The 19,533-nt window shown below is 36.1% G+C and overlaps 2 protein-coding genes across 2 annotated transcripts in view; both read left to right on the plus strand.

Moving 5' to 3' along the window:
- LOC128029535 (F-box only protein 41-like) overlaps positions 1-7,889 on the plus strand; it is an 8,862-nt gene extending 973 nt beyond the window's left edge. Inside the window, exons 3-7 of the mRNA XM_052617365.1 lie at positions 1,520-1,615; positions 1,689-1,807; positions 5,004-5,162; positions 5,520-5,635; positions 5,912-7,889. Of these exons, the coding sequence (XP_052473325.1) occupies positions 1,520-1,615; positions 1,689-1,807; positions 5,004-5,162; positions 5,520-5,635; positions 5,912-5,971 (550 nt within the window). The 3' untranslated portion in view covers positions 5,972-7,889. The remainder of the gene's footprint in view (positions 1-1,519; positions 1,616-1,688; positions 1,808-5,003; positions 5,163-5,519; positions 5,636-5,911) is intronic.
- A 1,164-nt stretch (positions 7,890-9,053) lies between these two features.
- On the plus strand, positions 9,054-17,414 carry LOC128028609 (serine/threonine-protein kinase DCLK2-like; the record flags this gene model as incomplete). Its single annotated transcript, XM_052615878.1, has 10 exons — positions 9,054-9,830; positions 11,692-12,074; positions 15,274-15,406; positions 15,485-15,565; positions 15,646-15,728; positions 15,837-15,906; positions 16,319-16,421; positions 16,503-16,560; positions 16,945-17,064; positions 17,205-17,414. Coding segments are annotated over exons 1-10 (1,638 nt in total), but the record flags the coding sequence as incomplete, so codon positions are not given.
- Between the last annotated feature and the right edge of the window lie 2,119 nt (positions 17,415-19,533).

Here is a 19,533-nt window from a genome sequence, read left to right on the forward strand (position 1 = left end):
TAGATAGATAGATAGATAGATAGATAGATAGAAGTAGTCAGATTGATAGATAGATAGATAGATAGATAGATAGATAGATAGATAGATAGATAGATAGATAGATAGATAGATAGATAGATAGATAGATAGATAGATAGATGAGCATCTCAAAATATTAGAATTAGAACAAACTGAAATATTTCAAGAGGTTTTTTTTTGTATTAACTCTTATGGTTACGACTTATAGCTTAGGAAAATAAAAAAATCAGTATCTCAAAAATATTCCATTTTGAGCTTGATTAGTTTGATTCATTTTGAGTCTCAACACTGGGTACCTTTTGGGCTAGTTTAGAACATGCATCCACAATTATGAGAAAAACTACTGAAACACCAACGAGGAGCCACAGAAGATCATTGCTGAAAGGGCTGGCTGTTCACAGAGTGCTGTATCAAATCATATTCATAGAAAGTTGACTGGAAGGAAAAAGTGTGGTAGGAAAAGGTGCACAAGCAACAGGGATGACCACAGCCTTGGGAAGATTGTCAGGAAAAGCAGATTCAAGAACTTGGGAGAGCTTCACAAGGAGTGGACAGTCACCACACTCAGACGTCTTCAGGGAAAGAGCTAGAGCTGTCACATTCATGCATCCAAGACCCTCCTGAACCAGAGAGTAACGTCAGAAGCATCTCACCTGGGGTAAGGAGGAAAATAACTGGACTGTTGATCAGTGGTCCACACAGTCCTCTTTTCAGATGAAAGTAATTTAGCATTTCATTTGGAAATCAAGGTCTGGAGGAAGACTGGACAGGCACAGAATCCAAAGTCCAGTGTGAAGTTTCTGAAGTCAGAGGTGATTTGGGAGCTGTGATGTCTGCCTACTGTTGCTCCATTGTGTTTTATCAAGTCCAAAGTCAATGCAGACATCAACCAGGAGATTTTGGAGCCCTTTGTGCTTCCATCTGCTGACAAGCTTTATGGAGATGCTGATTTCATTTTGCAGCAGGACTTTAGCAGTTGCCAACAAAGCCAAAACCACTTTCAGATGATCATGATATTACTGTGCTTTGATTGGCCTGCAAACATCCCTGACCTGAACCTCACAGAGAATCTATGGGGTATTGTGAAGAGGAAGAGAAGTAACATCTGAAAAACAATACAGAAGAGAAGCTGAAGGCCGCTATCAAAGCTACTTGGGCTTCAACAATGCCTCAGCAGTGCCACAGACTGATCACCTCCATGCCACGCCGCATGGAAGCAGTCATTTGTGCGAAAGGAACCCCAACCAAGTATTGAGTGCATAACTAAACCTGCTTTTTTATTTTTTTCCTAAGCTGTAAGTCATAACCATCAGAATTAAAACAAAAAACTCTTGAAATATTTAAGTTTGATTGCAGTATGCAATGATTCTACAATATACGTTGGCTTTTTTGAATTAAATTACAAAAGATAAATAACTTTTTCATGATATACATTTTTTTAGAGGCACCTGTAGATAGTTATCAATGGTAAGCTTCACACAGCTGATTGTGATGTGTTCAGGAGCGCGTCAGATCCGGCGGGACAGGAGGTGATCTGGGCTCTGGGAGCGGGATGCAGGAACATCACAACGCTGCACATCGCTCCTCTACAGCCGTGGTGAGGATCTGTGTCTTTAAATCTGTCACCGCTGATCACATGACCACTGATTTCCCGCCTTGGTTTCCTGCAGCCTGCAGCCCAGTCGCTTCAGTAACCGCTGCTTGCAGACGATTGGCCGATGCTGGCCGAACCTGTGTCGTGTGGGGGTGGGCGGGGCCAGCTGCGGCGTGCAGGGATTGGCCTCTCTGGGTGAGTGACAGGTCAGGTGATGCGTGAGCAGTGCTGGGGAAAGTTACTTTTAAAAGTAATGCATTACAATATTGCGTTACTCCCTAAAAAAGTTACTAATTACGTTAGGTACTTTTTATGGAAAGTAATGTGATACATTACTTTTCAGTTCCTTTTCATATCTGGGCTGGGCTTGTTTATTCTTAATATAAAACTTATTTTTTTGGTAAATGTAAAAGCCCTTCCACACCAACAATGTTAATGCATATGTACATAATACATATATACAGTTCACACTAGAGCTGAAACAACGAATCGTTTTAATCGATTAAAATCGATTATTAAAATAGTTGTCAACTAATTTAGTAATCGATTTGTCGCTAAATGAATTTTATTTGCCATAAGCGGCTCATTTCGTGCATATTTCAAATCTGCGGTGACCAAAGTGTGGCAGTAATGAGCCACCGGAGGTTTTACTCAGCCAGTACAGCAGGTGAAGTAGCGAATAGCCAATAGCTGGCCTCGTTTTATGTCACGTGCTTCCCGAACAGCGTCTCTGCAGCATTCAGCGGGAAGTGGGAGTACTTTACTTTGAGCCTTCAAAATGAAGAGTAACCTGTAAACTCTGCACTACTGAACTGTTTAAGGGGCCGTTCACATATCGTGTCTTTTGCGTGCTCAAGTTCGTTATTTCCTATGTAGGCGCGCAGTATGCACTCTCATAATGGAAGCGACGCGGTCGCGACACGCACGCGGTGCGATGCGCCCGTTTTTCCAGGCGCGTCCACACCGCATCCATTTATACTTTGCTGAAATTTCCGGGTCTTCATGGAGAGGGCACGTCATGGAGAGAGCACGTCATGGTTACTTAGCAAAGGCAGACGCCTCAGGGGCGCTTCTGCCCGAGCGCTTTGGAAAGAAGGAGAAAGCGGCGCGACTAGCGTTTTCCACGCGTTTTTAGGTGCGATATGTGAACGGCCCCTAAGAATTTTATTTGTGCAGATTCTCCAGTACAAGGTTGTTTGCAAATGTTTAGTCGTAAAAGCTGATAACATTGCTTTTAACAGTTAACATTTAAAGCTTTACAAACATGTTATGTTATCAGTTTGTCGTTTACCAGTTCATAATTCAGACTTGCAGCCTAATTATGACTGAATGAGAGAGGTAAATGTTTGAGTATATTTAAAATGCACTTCTTTTCTAAGTATTCACTGCTCTTTTTCACACAGCAGGTTTTTTGTGTGTGTCCCAATTTTTTTTTCTGGACAACCTTCTGATGGATTTTACTTTAAATTGTGAGTTCCATTCAGATTTCATGCCATTGGCACTTTTTTTCGAAGGATTGTTTACAATTGGTTAAAATCTCTTAAAAATCTATGCTGAATGATAAAGACCCTTTATTAATAATTTACTTGGGGAAAAAATGGAAAAAACTAAAATATAAGTACATAAACTGATTAATCGATTAATCGTAAAAATAATCGACAGATTAATCGATTATCAAAATAATCGTTAGTTGCAGCCCTAGTTCACACACATATACTACGTAAACAAAAAAGATTCTTTTGGATACGATTAATCGTGATTAATCCTTTGACAGAACTACATTTTGGCCACTTTTGAAGCACTGCTTTGTGAAGCTTCGAAACTTTTGCAAATCATTTGTTACGACGTTTTCATCACCCTATTTTAATGCACATTTTGAAGTATCGCAAAAGAAACGTGCGATGGAAACGCCTGATTTCAAATAAAAATCCCTTTAATTTGCAAAATAAGCTTTTACGGTCGCTTGAGGTGGTTTTTGACTTTAAACGAAAAAGGGTTTGACTCGTTGGATGGATACGGAGCTTGTTCGCAAATGTTTTATGCGATATTCCAATTTTGTGCATACAGTAAGTTAAATTCGCAGCTTTGGATGGAAACAAAGCTTCGAAAAGGTTTGTTTATCCCATAACTTCTAATTAGTATGATTGAATTTAATAATCGAAGCTCAGCAGCAACGACATTGGTTAATAAAATGGAATTAAATACATAAAGGGTATTTGGGTTATTTACCCTTTAATTATTGCAGATTTGCTTCATATTCTACGGTTGCTTTTCACTGTTCTTTATTGATTTTGATGTTTCTTATTTAAAAAAGTAACTCAATTATTTCCTTCTAAATTTAAAAATAATGCACTACTTTACTTGGAATGTTCGGGAGTGACTTGTTAACGGAATTACGTAATTTAATTACAAAATAAATGTGTGTAATTGTGTAATTAAATTACAGTTCTTTATCTTTATTACAAAGGGGGTCACATCCAAATGTTTTCTCCCATAGACAGATTTGATTGACTTCTTTCACAAATTGTTACTGGCTTCTTTAAAATATAATGTAATACTGCAATAAAATGCCTTAAAATTTACGGTAAAATAAACGGCAGCTGTGGTTGGCGGATTTGTACTGTAAAAAATACGGTAACAACATTTTAGGTTTTACAGGATTAACTAAATTAATTTAATTAACTGATATAATGTTAATATACCAACATATTAATGAAATCTGTTTTGTGCTTTTGTAAAATACTGATAACCACCAAATGCAGGTGGGGATGAGAGCAACTTTAAATAATAACATAGAGAAGATGCACAGTGTCATAAATAAACATTAATTTAACAACATTATATGTAACATACAACCCTAATAAACATAACTGATAAGAAAAAAACTAACAATAAACATCGTTATTTAAAAGAAAAATCATCAAATTCAAAGAAAATTTGAAATGCAACACAGAGAATTCTGGGAAAGTCAATTTACGAGTTTTTTTTTTCTTGTAAATTGTACAGGATCTTACCGTTAACCATGCAACAGGTTCGTACTGTAGCATTTTCACAGTTATTTACTGTTAAAATCATAGTCATTTTATCTTCTAGTATTAAATCAGTTTTTAACCTCAAAACAATCTCAAAGTAGTGCTAAAGTCTGATTTTGTGCTTTAAATGTAATTATTATAATTTTATTTCGAGTTATTGATTAATTACCTTTATTTGTCCCTCTAACTCTAGCACTAGTTACACTACTTATTACATTTTAAAATAGGGTAAATATTTACAAAGTAACCTTCCCAATACTGTTTACTAGTTACTTGAAAAAAGTAGTCTGATGGCGTAAGTCGCATTACTTGTACTGCATTGAGAGCCGAGGTGAGAGCTGAGTGTTGTGTTTCTGCAGCGAGGAACTGTGTGAACCTGTGTGAGCTGGAGCTGCATCACATGAATGAAGTGAACCAGGAGTCAGCGGCGGAGATCTGTAGAGACGGACTCCAGCAGCTGCACACGCTCAGCTTCATCTCCACACCGGTCACCTCCAGAGCCCTTCTGCACTTCAGCAGTGAGCATCACTCACTCACTCACACACCGCGCCTCAAGGGCCTGAACATTGACCGTTTTATAATTTTATTTATTTATTTTTATGATTTAATTATTTTTAATTTTTTTAAAAAAATTAAAAAAGTTTTTAAATGTAAAATTATTTATTTAATTTGTATTATCATGGTGTAATTTTTAGCAAGTGTTTTATTTGTTTTTATTTTAAACGATTTAGTGAGAGTGTTTTGATTGTTTGATGCATGGTCATTTTGTGTGTTGATTACTTTATTCAAGACTAAAACCTAAACTGTGATGAGCTCATGCACGTCTAACGCAGCTCTTCTGTGTGTGTGTGTGTGTGTGTGTGTGTGTGTGTGAGGTGTGTGTGTGAGTCTGAAGTGTGTGCTGGTTCAGTTGAGTATCTCTGATTACTTCGAAGACGCTGACAGTGAAGAAGCCAAGAGATTATTTGAGGAGATCATCAACAACCTACAGGTCAAACCAGCCACCGTTACACACACACACACACACACACACACACATACACACACATACTGTCTCTCTCTCTCTCTCTCTCTCTCTCTCTCTCTCTCTCTCACACACACACACACACACACACATACTGTCTCTCTCTCTCTCTCTCTCTCTCTCTCTCTCTCTCTCTCTCTCTCACACACACACACACACACACACACACACACACACACACACACACAATATGAAATATTGGATATGTGTCTGATTGGAATGAAGTGAATTTTATCTCCTCAGGCGTTGAGAAAGCGTCCGGCTCTGAGTGATGTTCTACAGATCAGAGTAAAGAAACCCTGAGACAAACACACACACACACACTCTCTCTCTCTCTCTCACACACACACACACACACACATACATACACACACACTTATAATGACCACAGACATAATCATAAACAACATAAACATTACAGGAGAACTTACAAACAACATATATTTTAAAATGATTTCAATTTAACATCTGTTTTATTTAGTTCTTTGTTTTAAAATAATTGATGTACATTATTTTGATATGTTTAATTTTGAAGTGTTTTATTTTAGCTGTTTTTATTTTTAATTATTATTTAAAGTTTTCTTCTTCTTTTTTTAGCGTTTTTATTTAATAATTGTTATTTTCAATTAACAATCACTCCTCACACATCTGATGCAGGATTTTTTTATCAATTAAACATTATTATGACTTATGTAAGAAAATGATGTACATTTTACAATTTTATAATTTAATAAATTATTTTTTTTATTTTAAATTAATTAAAATTTTTCATTTTCATGAATTATTTCATTTTCAGTATTTATTTATTTATTTATTTATTTTTAATTGTAAAATCAAATTATAAATGAACACAAATAAGGCACTTTTGAGAGTGGAGGGGGTTTGAGACGCACAGTTATATCGCTCAGGTCTGTTTATTTCCAATATTATAGTAGCTTTAGGAATATAATTCAGATATATTGTGTTAGTTGTAGCTGTAAAGTCGCAATAATTAGCAGTAAATGTTATTAAAGGCAATTATGAATTCAGTACTGTTCAAACGCACGTATGCATGAACACACTGACACACGCACAGGCACACACATACTCACACACGCACGCACACACACACACACACACGCACACACACACACACACGCACGCGCACACACACACACACACACACACACAGGTCTTCCAGCAGGTGTCTTCAGTGACCTCAGACTCATCTGGATCTGTTTCTGTGTCTAATGTGTGTGTTATCTGTTATTGATCATATACAGCACTATTTATTAACAGAATCACTCCATTATTCATAATTTGTTAATTAATATATTCATTTTTATGGATTCTTTAATTTTTGTAAGTTTTTTTTGTAGGTTTTATTTTTTTATATTTCACTTATAATTATTAAAATTTGTATTTTATTTTGAAATTATTTCTCAAAATGTAAAATTTTGTGCATTTTATTTTGAGTATGTTTTTAATAATTTTTTTTTTAATTAAAAATTATTATTTTTTATATAAATTACTTTTTTTTGTATGAATCTTAATTTAATTATTTTTATGTAAAAACTATTTACATTTATACATTTTTATGAATCGTCATTTAATTTTCAGTGTGCATTTTAATTTTAAAATCAGTAATTCATATTTTACATATTTATGATTTAAGTAATTATTTGCTCCCATTTTGAGAAACCCTGATCTGAAACATTGCACATATTAAATATGAAAAATCAATTCAACTCAAACCTTATTGCATCCGAGTGGTGAAGTCTGTAAATGATTGAGTTTGGCTTTGTTTGATGGGCTGATCTTCCTCTGGACCAAAGCTAAATAATGTGCTGCTTTCAGACAATCTGAAGTGTCTTACAGCGATTCAACTGCCATGAAAGGAGCTTTAATTCTCTAATCAGACGGATATTGAAATCTTCATCAGTGAAATATTAAAAGCACATCAGTGGAGGCACACTGTGGTATTTCTATGTATATGTCTGATCATAGTTATGAATATCAGCAGCTCAGTGTTTGATTGACTCTAATGAAGAGTCTGTGGAGAATTGTGTGTGGAGTTTTAGTGTAGAGAAAGAGGGTTGAGGAAACATTAAAACAATGTTGAGACAATTGCATGAGAAATCCAGGAGAACATTACCTCATTTAAAAACATTATGGTGCATTTACATGTATGATGTACTTTGTTGGAACAAACTGAAGTACAAAATAAAGAGAAAAAAACTGAGTTTGGACATTTTTAATGAGTTGTTAATTTGCATGTATTAACTACTACTGTACTTTACTTGAGTTTTTGAATGAATTGTCACTTTTGCATTTAATAAATAAAGCAGGCAAGCACTTGAAAGTGCTTAGTATTTTATTAATTTTTTTTTACTTATTTTATTTTACTAATTTTACAGTTTTTAATTAATTATTTTTGCATGCATTAAATACATAAAATGTTTCACTGTCTGGTTTTTAATTTATGATTTGCAATACGTTTATTTCGTTTTCTTTATTTGCACAAGAATAAATTAATAAATAAAGTACTGGACATTGCTTAATATTTTATTCTACTTAAATTGTATTATTCTTAACGAATTGCATTTTTTTATGCATTAAATAAAATAAATTTAAAAGCACTGTCTGTATTTTAAATTTATGATTTGCACATTTGCGTTTGTAAGGGTCAATAATTATTTTATTTTTTGCCTAAATAAATAAATTGCTTTATTTTATTGATTGATTTTATTTTTCATGTTTGAGTTCAGATTTTCTGAAAAGAGAGGGCTCTCTTTCTCTCTGATGAAATCCTGCAGTTTACTTGTGACTCAAAGAAGGAATATAAAAATAAACCTCTACTTTTATGTTTTAAAAATAGAAATATCAAACATCACATTTTCCCTCCATGCATGACCAAGATTCATGGCGGTTCAAATTACTCGAAATTAAATCATTAAATAATGTTGAAATATATAAATAAATGATTAAATACTTCATTAAATACATAAATAAATGCATTATTAAATATTAATTCATTAATTCACTCAATTATACGTGCCAACATCTGTAACCCTGAAAATGTAATGCATTGGAAATACATAAATGTTAAATAATTAAATAAATAAATGAATATGTATATATATAAACAAATAATACATTACATTTAAGCATTTTGAATTAATAAATAAGTTATATATAAGTTAATGAATTAAACAAATTAATATTTATTAAATAAGTAAATATACTGTATGAGTGAATGGATGGATGGATGGATGAATTAATGATTGAACGATTTATTGATATATTTCAACATTAAGTTGAAGTAATTTGGCCCTTTCTGTCAGACGGCATTAAGACCGCGCGGAGGAGACTGCGGGCGCGCGCCACGTGCACGAGCGATCACCTGCAGCGCGCTCGCGTTTGAAGTCGTGCTGCCCGGTTACAGCGCGGAGCGCGCATCAACCCCGCACGCGCCGCGCTGGTTTAAGGGCGGATCGGGATTTTTTTGTTTAACGCGGCTTTTCTGGAATTCCGCGTCTGACCGGGATTCTCCCGCTCATCCTGGTTTTCTGCAACAGCTGGCCAGACGCGGTCATTTACCGGGATCATTCCGTTCGTTTCGCGGCATAAACGCCGGGCGCTTTTGTGTTGATGCAAATGATGCCTCCGGTAAACGCGCGGCGGGGAGAGCGGCGCGTCCGTCGCTCGCGCTGATGACAAAAGCGGACTCCGGCGATCAGAGCGCGCGATAGAAACAGAAAGAAGGAACGTTCACCGGGAAGGACAATGTCTCTCAGCAGAAGCATCGAGCTCGAGCACTTTGACGAGCGGGACAAGGCGCGCCGCTCCAAACGCGCCGCTGCCGGGGGGTCGGGCTCGCGCGCGAGCAGTCTGGTCCCGAGCCCCGCGCACAGCGCCAACTGCAGCATCTACCGCACGCGCACGCTGCAGGCGCTCAGCTCCGAGAAGCGCGCCAAGAAGGTCCGCTTCTACCGGAACGGAGACCGCTACTTCAAGGGTCTGGTGTACGCGGTGTCCGGAGACCGCTTCCGGTCCCTGGACGCGCTGCTGGCCGAGCTGACGCGCGCGCTCGCCGACAACCTGCACCTGCCGCAAGGTGTGCGCAACATCTACAGCGCGGACGGCGCGAGGAGGATCACGAGCCTCGAGGATCTCGAGGAAGGTCAGGCGCTCACGGAAACACCCGCTACATCACGGAGACCTTCACGTGTCAAACAGACGTTTATTAGAAGTGTTTGTGTCCATGATTTAGATCAGAATCCGTGTTAAACTCAGCTTATAGACGTCTGTCAAGCGATCTTTAACACACTGTGAAGGGTTGCAGGTTCGAAGCCCTTTAAAGGTTCCTTTCAACATGAGGTGTAGCGAAATATCATTATACTGCTAATAATATATTATTCCTATTATATATACACAAAAGATATATAATATATATATATCACATTTTTTTTTACCACACTGGAATCGAGTCTGGGAATCCATAAGAATCGGAATTGAAAAAGAAATTGTAAATAAAAATGTTTTATTAAATTAATAAAAAAATAATACAAAATGTTACATTAAAATAATATTAAAACATTTTTTAAATAAAACATTTTTAAAAATCTAAATGCAAAATTACAATAAATAATTTTAAATTAAAAGCAATCAAAATAAAACACTTTCTAAAAACTTGAAATATTTGATTTACCTGCATCTCATTTGACCAGTAACAAACAATGATAGAAAAGAAATGGTATAATCTTACTTTATACAGAAGTAGTCTCATCAGAAACATTCCCCTCCAAATACTGCGATGGGGAAGAATACTATCATTACTATCAGATGACACATGTACAATTTCAAGAAAAAAAAACTTCAATATAGTGCAATAATAATATTTTCGTGGAAAACTGTCATGGAAAAGATACATTAAAAACTACTTAAATATGCATTTACTGTCTGAATGATTTAAGCTCAGATTGTGAACTCTCTGTCAATCAATCATCTTCACAGATGACCAGAGGGATGCTTCTGACACCCTAGCAACCAGCCAAAACATCCTAACAACCATAAAACATAACCATAAACAACTTTAAATAAATCTATTACTTTGTGCTAGGATTGGAAATACTTTAATAAATTACATAACAAAACTATTGAAATAAAATGAATAATTATATATTTTTTTAATAGTACATAGCTTTAATTAATTTTTAAGTTTTAGTTTTAGTATAATATATATTAAAAAGTAGAATTAAATCCAATAAAAAATAATGAATGTCAATTTAAACAAAAATTACATATTATACCAAATAATTAAAAAATAAAACCAAAAATATATAGTTTTTATTTATGGTTATATTTCAGTTGTCATTTTAGTATTTAAACCCATTTCTGTTTTGTCCACATTTAAATTTTTTGTTATATTTAGTGAATTAAATAATTTAGAAAAAAAAAAAAATAAAAAAAAAATAAAATAATGTAACATTAAGATAAAAGATTTAAAATAAACAATAAAAAAGTTAAACAAATTAAAAATTAAAATAAATATTTGGAAACAAAACAAAAAACGTTGAATTAAAACAACTTACTTAGAAATAAAAAAGTAATACATTTTAAAAAATAAATAAAAATATAACTTGATTAATTGGGAAATAAAATAAATTATTTTAAAATAAACAAATGTAAAAAAATATGATAATTTAGAAATAAAAATTTTTTTTCAAGCAAAGTGAAAACAGTTGAAATTATAACAAATTTTAATGTACAATAAATTATTTTCAAATAAATGTGAAAAATAAAATAAATTATATAGAAATAACAAAAAAAAGTTTTTGAAACCAAATAAAAATCGAAAATTTTAATAAATCATTTTAAAATAAATTAAAATACAACACTTACTAAAAAGATGAAATACTGTATTTGTTAACCTGCATGGCACGTGACCATTACCCAGCCTCAAAGAATCGTGCACATGCTCGTGTTGTTGATTTATGACGTATAAGAAATATCTGAGCTGATCCTGTGTGTTCCTGCCGCAGGCGAGAGTTATGTCTGCGCCTCAAACGAGCCCTACAGGAAGGTGGACTACACCAAGAACAGCAACCCTAACTGGGGCTCACGGCTGGCGGGGGCGGGGCCCGGCGCGGGGGCGGGGCCTGGGGGCGGAGCTGGACGCACAGGGGGCGGAGCCGAGCGTCCGGGGCCTCAGCGCACACCTGGAGAGTCGAGGGAGGCCAAAGACTTCATCAAACCCAAACTGGTGACGGTGATCCGGAGCGGGGTGAAGCCCAGGAAGGCCGTGAGGATCCTGCTGAATAAGAAGACAGCACACTCGTTCGATCAGGTGCTCGCAGACATCACCGAAGCCATCAAACTGGACTCCGGCGTCGTGAAGAGACTCTACACGCTGGACGGGAAACAGGTGCGGAAAAACAAAAACTACATTTATATTGCACAAACATAAAAGGATGCAAGGCCTAACACTTCTGTTCAGTTCACACTCATGTCCGTTTGTTAATCAGGCTGATCAATAATCATCTATTAGTAATAGCTGCATCCTGCTCATGCACTATTTTGAGAGCGTTTGTATTTCCTGAAGAGAGTTTATTATTCCTTTAGTTCAGTTTTACACTGTTTATAGTATTCACTGCTGTTTTAAATTAGATTTTATTTTATAGCAAGTTTTCAATTCAAAACTCGTTTTTTTAAATATATTTTATATAGTTTTAGTAGTAAGTACCTTTTAAATTTTCAGTTTCCAAATTTTCCAAATTTTACTATTTTAATTATTTGAAAACTATTTTCAATAGTTTCAATTAACAATAACAACAGAAAAACGACTATTTAAAGCGATCGTTTGCCCAGAAATGATAAATTTTTCATCGTTTACTGTCCCTGAATTGTCCTTGATTTTCTTTCTTCTGTGCAAAACAAAGTAGACAGATTTTAAAGAATGAAAAACTGTCCCAGATTTAAGAGTTATGTCAATAACAAATTCAATTTGATATTATACATTTTATACATTACAAATTTGAAATATAGATATTAAATATATTTATAAACTTTTACATATATATATATATATATATATATATATATATATATATATATGAATATTTATTTATACAAATTTAATTGTATATATTATTTATTTTATATATTTAAAATTAAATATTTAAATAAAATTTATTTAAATATTTGAAAAGATTTATTTAAAATATATTAAATTAAACTGTATTTATGTTGTGAATAACAAATTACTTTTTATATAGTATTATTTATTTTATATATATAACAAAATTGAAATATAATTATGTATAATTATAAATACAATTTATACAAATGTTTAACCATTTCATAATAAAACAATTAACATTAAAATAAAACAAATAAAAAATATATATAATTTAAAAACAACCAAATATTAAATTAAAATAAATCACTTCAAAACTAAATTGAAAAAAAAAAATACAAATAAAATAAATGAGTTTTAAAACAAAACATGAGTGTAAAATAAAATGTGTAAAAAATAAATGAAAAAAAAAACAATTGAAATTTTTTTATAATTAATTTTAAAACACAACAAAAATTTCAAATTAATATAATCCAGTTTAAAACAGAACTCAGAGTGAAGCACTAAACAGATATAAACAGTGGGTTAAGCTGCATGAGCATTAACCATCAGTTTCTGCAGTGAGTCTCACAGTAAACTACACAGCTGTCCAACTGTGACGGACTAATAGAGAGTGTGTGTGTGTGTGTGTGTGTGTGTGTGTGTGTGCCGGTTGCCGTGGTAACCTGCGTCTCCCCTTGGCCCCAGTGAATGTGAATGTGAGCTTCATCTGTATGCCACACACTCCTCGCTGCAGACTCACACAGGGCTTCCCTCACAAACCTCTGTCGCTCACAGCACCAGTCAATCAAACCAGTAGTAAAAAATCATAGACATATGTGACCCTGGAGCACACAACCAGTGTAAACGGTTCGAAATTGAGATTTATGCATCATTTGAAGCTGAATAAATCATCTCTCCACTGATGTGTGGTTTGTTCGGAGGACAATATTTGTCTGAGATACAACTATTTGTAAATCTGAGGGAGCAAAAAAATCTAAATATTGAGAAAATCATCTTTAAAGTTGTTCAAATGAAGTTCTTAGCGATGCATATTACTTATCAAACATTAAATTTTGATATATTTAGGGTAAAAAAATATACTAAATATCTTCATGGAACATGATCTTTACTTAACATTCTAATGATTTTTGGCATAAAAGAAAAAACAAATAGTATCTCAGTGATTTTATCCCACTGATATATAAAAGATTTGCTCAATCTCATCTGATGAACAGCAGTGATATTTCAGTATTATTTATATAGTGTTGTAGTAATTTGATTAAAGGTTTTATAATCTTGTTTTGTATTTTCGTCATTTTTAGTAAATTCAACGTTCACTTGCAGAACGCAAGCTTCTAGAGGCACTTAAGTCTGAAGTAATGGTTTTATGCGAGCAGCTATTGGAAGCCAGTGCAAATGGATAAACAGAGGTGTGACGTGTATTATTTCCGGCTCATTAAAAATGAATCTTGCTGCCGCGTTCTGAATTAATTGTAAAGGTTTGATAGAATTGGCTGGAAGACCTGCAGAGAGAGCATTGCAATAGTCCAGCCACAGAACAAGAGTTTGAACAAGGAGTTGTGCAGCATGATCCGAAAGAAAGAACTTGATCTTCTTGATGTTGAATAAAGCAAATCTGCAGGATCGGACAGTTTTAGCAATGTGGTCTGAGAAAGTCAGCTGATCATCAATCATAACTCCAAGGCTTCTAGCTGTTTTTGAAGGAGTTATGGTTGATGTGCCTAACTTGATGGTGAAATTGTGATGGAACGATGGGTTTGCCGGAATCACAAGCACACACACACATGTGCTTGTGTGAAGGTGGTGGTCCTTTATCCAGCAAGAAATGTCTGTTAGACAAGCTGAGATGCGAATAGCTACCGTCGGATCATCAGGATGGAATGAGAGGTAGAGTTGAGTGTCATGAGCATAGCAGTGGTATGAAAAGCCATGTTTCTGAATGACAGAACATAATGATGCCATGTAGACAGAGAAGAGAAGTGGTCCTAGAACTGAGCCCTGAGGCACCCCAGTAGTTAGATGCTGTGACATCTCGCCTCTCCAAGATACTTTGAAGGACTTTTTTTATTATTATTGATATATTTTTAGAATAGAAGTCTTTGCTAATAATTAGTACTGGGCAATGATTACTTGCGATTAATTGCATCTAAAAAAAAAGTTTTTGTTTACATAATATATGTGTGTGTGTGTGTGTGTGTGTGTGTGCTGTGTATATTATATGTATTATATATATATATATACACACATTATATATTTATATGAATATATAAATATTATTACAATTATACACAATAATTTATTGTATAAGTTTGTATTTGGATACAGTACAAAATAAAATACACAGTACACACGTATATTATGTAAACAAAACAAAAATATATTTTGGATGTGATTAATCGTTGCCCTGCAGCACTACTAATAAATCACCTCAAGCTCCCCAGTGAAATAAGCCTGTGTGTGTGTGTGTGTGTGTGTGTGTGTGTAGTTGACAAGTCTGCAGGATTTCTTCGGTGATGATGATGTTTTCATTGCGTGTGGATTGGAGAAGTTTCGTTACGCTCAGGATGACGCTGCTATCGGACACGCGGGGAAGGGTGCCGCGGCTGCGTTTGTCAATGGTGAGATCCACACACACGTATTTATGAGACAGACTCTGCTCACACACTCCTGTCTAAAAGCACATCTGTCTGTCTCAGAGTGTAAGAAATCACGGCCGTCTGTCCCACCCAAGATGACCAAGAGCTCCGGAGTCCCGCGCTCAAAATCACCTGTATCAGGTAACACACACTCACACACACACACACACACACATTGGTTACTCCTGAGTTTTGATGGTGTTTATGCTGACGGTTTTCAGCCAATGAGGCTCCGAGGAGCGACTCTCCACCGATGAGGTCATCGCAGTCGCCCTGCAGCCCTGCAACTCAATGCAGCCGGAAGGTCAGTGTGTGTGTGTGTGTGAGTGTATTTGAGAGAGAAAGTGAGTGTGTGTGTGTGTGTGTGCACACCTGTGCTCTGAGTGTGTTTGACGTGATCTGTCCTCTTTAGACGTCCGATCATGAAGCGTCTTCATCCCCGACCAGAGACCTCCACGATGAGGAGGTCCTCAGTCCAGAGGGTAAAACACACACACACACACACACACACACACACACACTTCAGATAAAATAACATTTTGTTAATCTATTTGTACTTTGTTGTTGAAGGGTTAGTATATTCAATAAAACTTTTTATTTGTAACTATATATATAATATATAATATTTTGAGTCTGTTTTTAGATTCTCGGTTTTCATTTACATTATTGTTAAAGTTTGAGTAATTTTATTTTGTTGCTAAATTTTCTAATTTTTATTAGTCCAACAGCATGAATAGCATTTCTGTCATCTAAAAGAATAAAAATTATGTTTTATATTGCTCAGCCCTGCTGTAGCTCCGCCCACAGTGTTATTCTATTGGTCAAAAACATCAGGTACATTCTGATTGGCTGTTGTTTTGCCGCTCTGTGACGTGACGTTCTCTCTCTCTGCAGTGAATGGAAATGAAGTTCATTCGTCTGTCATCACTGAGAAGTATAAAGTGGGGAAGGTGATCGGCGATGGAAACTTCGCTGTGGTCCGAGAGTGTGTGGACAGGTAAATACGGACACATTATTGATCAAACTAACTGCAGATGTTGTATGTATTCGCTGAGGATGTCATGTGTGCTGCTCTCAGGTCTACAGGACAGGAATATGCGCTGAAGATCATTGACAAGGCCAAGTGCAGCGGAAAGGTACCATTTCAAACACTTCAACAGTAAAACACCTCATCAGGTCTTCTGCTGTCTGAAGCCTTTCCCTCTTTCTTCATTACATTAATGATGTTGAATAAGTTTCCTCTGAGATTGTTTGAAATGCGTATAAATGTATTCAGTTATTATTAAACAAAAATAATTCAAGCTTTTAATATTTAATTTAATTTCTGTTAATTTACATTTATTTTGTTTCAGTTAACAAAAACATTTTTTTTCCTTGTTAATTATAATTATTGACTCCAACTTCTTAAAATTTGTGCAGTTTTGAAATCAAACAGTTTCTAGTAAACATTTTTGCATATTCACTCACTACACAACAGTGAAAGACAGCAGAGATTCTGATTGGTTGACTGGTGTTGACAGGAGCACCTGATAGCCAATGAGGTGGGGATATTGCGCAGGGTTCATCACCCCAGCATCATCATGCTAATAGAGGAGCTGGACACGCCCACTGAACTGTACCTGGTGATGGAGCTGGTGAAGGTCAGTCAGCCGTACACACTAGCAAAAACACACATACACTCACAAACTTGCACACACGCTCGTACACACACACTCTCCTAGACACAACCACACAGCAGTCCCAGTATGATTAGTGTGACAGTGTTGTGTGTTTTCTGCAGGGCGGTGATCTCTTTGATGCCATCACTTCCTCCACGAAGTACACAGAGCGAGACGCCAGTGCCATGCTGTTCAACCTGACCGGAGCACTGCGATACCTGCACAGAATGAACATCGTACACCGAGACATCAAACCAGAGAACCTGCTGGTACACACACATTTTCTCTTGCACTCACTCACTCACCTCACACACACTCACTCACTCACTCACTCACTCACACTCACTCAATCACTCTCACTCACCTCACACACTCACTCACACTCACTCAATCACTCTCACTCACTCACCTCACACACTCACCTCACACACTCACTCAATCACTCACACTCACTCTCACACACTCACTCAATCACTCTCACTCACTCACCTCACACACTCACTCTCACACACTCACTCAATCACTCTCACACTCACTCACCTCACACACTCACTCAATCACTCACACTCACTCACCTCACACACTCACTCTCACACACTCACTCAATCACTCTCACTCACTCACCTCACACACTCACTCTCACACATTCACTCAATCACTCTCACTCACTCACCTCACTCACTCACTCAATCACTCACACTCACTCACCTCACACACTCACTCAATCACTCTCACTCACTCACCTCACACACTCACTCTCACACACTCACTCAATCACTCTCACTCACTCACCTCACTCACTCACTCAATCACTCTCACTCACTCACCTCACACACTCACTCTCACACATTCACTCAATCACTCTCACTCACTCACCTCACTCACTCACTCAATCACTCACCTCACTCACTCACCTCACTCACTCTCACTCACTCACCTCACACACTCACTCTCACACATTCACTCAATCACTCTCACTCACTCACCTCACTCACTCACTCAATCACTCTCACTCACTCACCTCACACACTCACTCAATCACTCTCACTCACTCACCTCACACACTCACTCTCACTCAATCACTCACTCACCTCACACACTCACTCAATCACCTCACACACTCACTCACTCAATCACTCTCACTCACTCTCACTCTCACACTCACTCACCTCACACACTCGCTCACACTCACTCACTCACTCACTCTCACTCACCTCACACACTCGCTCACACTCACTCACTCATTCACTCACTCACTCACCTCACACACTCACTCAATCACTCTCACTCACTCACTCACTCACCTCACACACTCACTCACTCACTCACTCAATCACTCTCACTCACTCACTCACTCACCTCACTCGCTCACACTCACTCACTCTCACACACTCAATCACCTCACACACTCACTCACTCTCACTCACTCACTCAATCACCTCACACACTCACTCTCACTCACTCACTCACACTCACTCAATCCAGTGTTTTTTTTTGGCAGCCCTTTTAGTTTTAGTCTTAGTCTTTTGGACGAAAATGCTTTTTAGTTTTAGTCACATTTTAGTCAGTTATAAACTTGATAGTTTTAGTCGATGAAAACGCAAAAAGGTTTTAGTCAAGTTTTAGTCAATTTTAGTAAAAAACAAAAAAGTAGTCTTTAACAAATTAATTTAGATTAAAAAGTATTGGAAATGGACTTTAGGTTTTAACGAGTTTTGCAATTCATAAAACAACAGTTAACCTTAAAAGCTTTGCATAATAAGCTAGACTTTCTCATTGATGGAGATGCAGTGCTGCCAAGCTGTACTTCATGGTCGCATTGGGCAGAAACCTTGTATCCACAAATGTCAAGTTATTTTTTTTCCATGAATTGATGCTCTTCTAAAATTTCAGCATATTAATTAACCAGTAATCACAGATATAAAGGCATGGTTTAAAATTTAAACAGCAAAAAACTTTGAGCTACTACAACATTACACACAGATAAAGTGGTAACAGTGGAATCACTGTTTTACTCCAAAAAAAGACAGGAATAAAAACATTCTTACTTTGGAAATTGTGGCTTTATTTGAGAAAGTGCTAAAGTGCAATGAACAACATGCCAAAAATATAAGCTATTGAGGAACAAATACTTATGCTCTACAACTTGTGCTTCACCTTGTCTGCCAGTGCAACAACAAGATGCATATTATTTGTAAACACAAACACCATACAACCCTGTCTAATAAAAGTGACACAAACATTCAGGGATGCAAACACATGTATGGTCAAAAAAGAGAGAGTTATCGAAGCCCTCACCCCGCAGCAAATATCACAATTTTATATTTATATATGAATGTCAAGAGCTAAGAAGTGTATGTATTTATATAGCCTACACTACACACAAGTAATATACAATTAAATTATGCTCATTTTAAATGTATTGTGTAGGCTAGGTATAAAAATATAGGC

The sequence above is a fragment of the Carassius gibelio genome, chromosome A15, assembly GCF_023724105.1.
Source record: "Carassius gibelio isolate Cgi1373 ecotype wild population from Czech Republic chromosome A15, carGib1.2-hapl.c, whole genome shotgun sequence".
NCBI classification, from domain to species: Eukaryota; Metazoa; Chordata; class Actinopteri; order Cypriniformes; family Cyprinidae; genus Carassius; species Carassius gibelio.